Source organism: Frankliniella occidentalis, unplaced genomic scaffold, assembly GCF_000697945.3.
Source record: "Frankliniella occidentalis isolate FOCC.00 unplaced genomic scaffold, Focc_3.1 Scaffold66, whole genome shotgun sequence".
NCBI classification, from domain to species: domain Eukaryota; kingdom Metazoa; phylum Arthropoda; class Insecta; order Thysanoptera; family Thripidae; genus Frankliniella; species Frankliniella occidentalis.
The window spans coordinates 1,114,358-1,115,968 of record NW_026267196.1 but is presented as its reverse complement, the minus strand read 5'-3'; the positions used below and the strand labels follow the sequence as shown (position 1 = coordinate 1,115,968).

Below are 1,611 nucleotides of genomic sequence, written 5' to 3'. Positions count from 1 at the left end.
GCACGTTGCCTGTCTTTGGCTTGGCGCTGGCGCGCCGCCACCGCCAAGCCTCCCAATTAGACGGCCAGGGTATTAGTTCCCGTGCAATGCGTGTGTGTGAGCACTTGTGTGCAGACGGTTCTTTCTGGCTTTAAGGCGGGCGTGTAATTCGATTTTACGATAGGGATGAGAAGGGGGTTTAGTTAAAATGATGCATATTATTCAAACTTTCTAAAAATCGACAATATTTTATTTTGTTTCATTTGTTAGCCTAAGCTGTACAGCGCCAACGAAGAAAAAATAACATATTGACGAATATGAAAAATAAAAATACTAGTTAAGCATAAAATATAAAGTATAGAAAATTTGTCAACATGAAACATCGTTTCATAAGAAAAAGTACGACTTTATGATGCTGTGCGGCTTACTCGTCGTCAGCTTCAGCTTCAAGATCAGCAAACAGGCAAAAATTATTGTTGTGGTTCTTCGAAATGACCTACCAAAAAAATGCTACATTAGATGTTTGCTACAGTACAGTACATGATTTGACTGGTTGTAAAAGCGAATGCTTATAAGTACATACGCTATCTTCCTGGAAATTTTCCTTAACGTTAAACCATGGCAGTGGCATTGCTTCGCTCTTATTGTTTGTCAGGCTTACACCAGCACAATTGAGGAAATTCTTCATGCATACATCAAACTCCTCCCTACCCCGCTGTGCAGCCTGATACATTCCGTTCAGTATTGTTTCCTGATGGAATGGACCACTTATGTAGCCGGAGCCTGGAGCCTGACAGTCGGTCTTCAATCGATCTGGGTCAATCGGATCCTTGTGTTCCTTGATGTCTTTGGCACCACTGTCGGTTTTACTTACGCCCACCGTAGTTGCCTCATGGACGTTTTTTGCATTGGACGTGGACAGCAGCTCTTTTTCTTGCGATCCCTGAGAACATTCGGGTGGCACAATCAAAATCGGAAAATCCAAATTAAAACAGTAGAAGAATTCTAGTCTTCGTTTAACTTAATGTTAGACTTACGGATTGCTTATGTCTCATCCTCAACGCCATGCGTTGGCGTTCGTCATTTGGCGTCTGCTTTTCAGAAACATTCTGTGCCTCCTTTTTTGGAGCATCGCTAATTCGCTCTAAGACGACGTAACAGTCATGTATCTTGGAACCACTGTTCGGGGGTTGGTTGACAACCTAGAAAACGGTTTAGTATTGCAAATCGCAAAATGATAGCAACCAATAGCAACTAATAACATGCGCAATCTCACTTACCGTCCCACCGTCTTGAAATGATCTAGACCGATTGCTCCTTGAAAAGGCCGGTTGGTGCGAAGATGGTCTGGAGGACGCGTTCCTGCGTGGTGCCCGTCTCGTCGACCGAGCCTCGGATGCCTTTTTGGCGCCCATGATTAATCGATCCAACTGTTCAGCCATTGCTGAAACACCTGTGAAAGAAGTCGAGTAATTAGTGAAAAGAAATGTTAAGTATAAAGCCTGGCGAAGCCGAGGAGAAAACCACCCGTGATTTCGGTCAAACGACCACCCGTATACACTGCTTTTTGCAAGGATGTAAGAAAGTGGGGATCGCCCAAAAGGTAAGTCCATTTTTCTCCGATTCAATGGA

At 43.8% G+C, this 1,611-nt stretch overlaps 2 protein-coding genes across 2 annotated transcripts in view; one reads left to right on the top strand and one right to left on the bottom strand.

Annotated features, from left to right (window-relative positions):
* Window positions 1-1,611, top strand: part of LOC113211108 (SEC14 domain and spectrin repeat-containing protein 1) — a 40,214-nt gene that overhangs the window by 36,099 nt on the left and 2,504 nt on the right. The gene's annotated exons all lie outside the window — the stretch shown is intronic.
* LOC113210913 (uncharacterized) overlaps window positions 208-1,611 on the bottom strand; it is a 10,562-nt gene continuing 9,158 nt past the window's right edge. The window contains exons 2-5 of the mRNA XM_026429111.2: window positions 1,260-1,432; window positions 1,017-1,181; window positions 563-922; window positions 208-475 (exon numbers count right to left, since the gene is read on the bottom strand). Of these exons, the coding sequence (XP_026284896.2) occupies window positions 404-475; window positions 563-922; window positions 1,017-1,181; window positions 1,260-1,421 (759 nt within the window). The 5' untranslated portion in view covers window positions 1,422-1,432 and the 3' untranslated portion in view covers window positions 208-403. The remainder of the gene's footprint in view (window positions 476-562; window positions 923-1,016; window positions 1,182-1,259; window positions 1,433-1,611) is intronic.